Here is a 250-nt window from a genome sequence, read left to right as displayed (position 1 = left end):
ATGCGGCTGCTGCTGCTGGGGGCAGCGCTCCTGTGCCTCAGCCTGCGCCCGGGCCACGGCTCCGAGGAGGCAGCGCCCGACAGCCCCGGGCCCCAGGACTCGCAGGCAGCGTCATCCTATTCCGACTGGGGCATCGACGCCATCCGGGATGGCTTTGAAACGGTCAACAGCTACTTCGACTCCTTCTTGGAACTGCTCGGGGGGAAAAACGGAGTCTGCCAGTACCGGTGCCGATATGGCGAGTGAACCT

General features: G+C 65.6%; 1 protein-coding gene across 1 annotated transcript in view; it reads left to right on the top strand.

Moving 5' to 3' along the window:
- Positions 1–250, top strand: part of PLA2G12B (phospholipase A2 group XIIB) — a 9,770-nt gene continuing 9,520 nt past the window's right edge. Inside the window, exon 1 of the mRNA XM_005430025.1 lies at positions 1–238. Coding sequence (XP_005430082.1) covers positions 1–238 — 238 coding nt within the window. The remainder of the gene's footprint in view (positions 239–250) is intronic.

The sequence above is a fragment of the Geospiza fortis genome, unplaced genomic scaffold (genome assembly GCF_000277835.1).
Source record: "Geospiza fortis unplaced genomic scaffold, GeoFor_1.0 scaffold48, whole genome shotgun sequence".
In the NCBI taxonomy this organism is placed as follows: Eukaryota; Metazoa; Chordata; class Aves; order Passeriformes; family Thraupidae; genus Geospiza; species Geospiza fortis.
The sequence above is the reverse complement of the archived record's forward strand: the minus strand, read 5'-3'. Positions and strand labels throughout refer to the sequence as shown.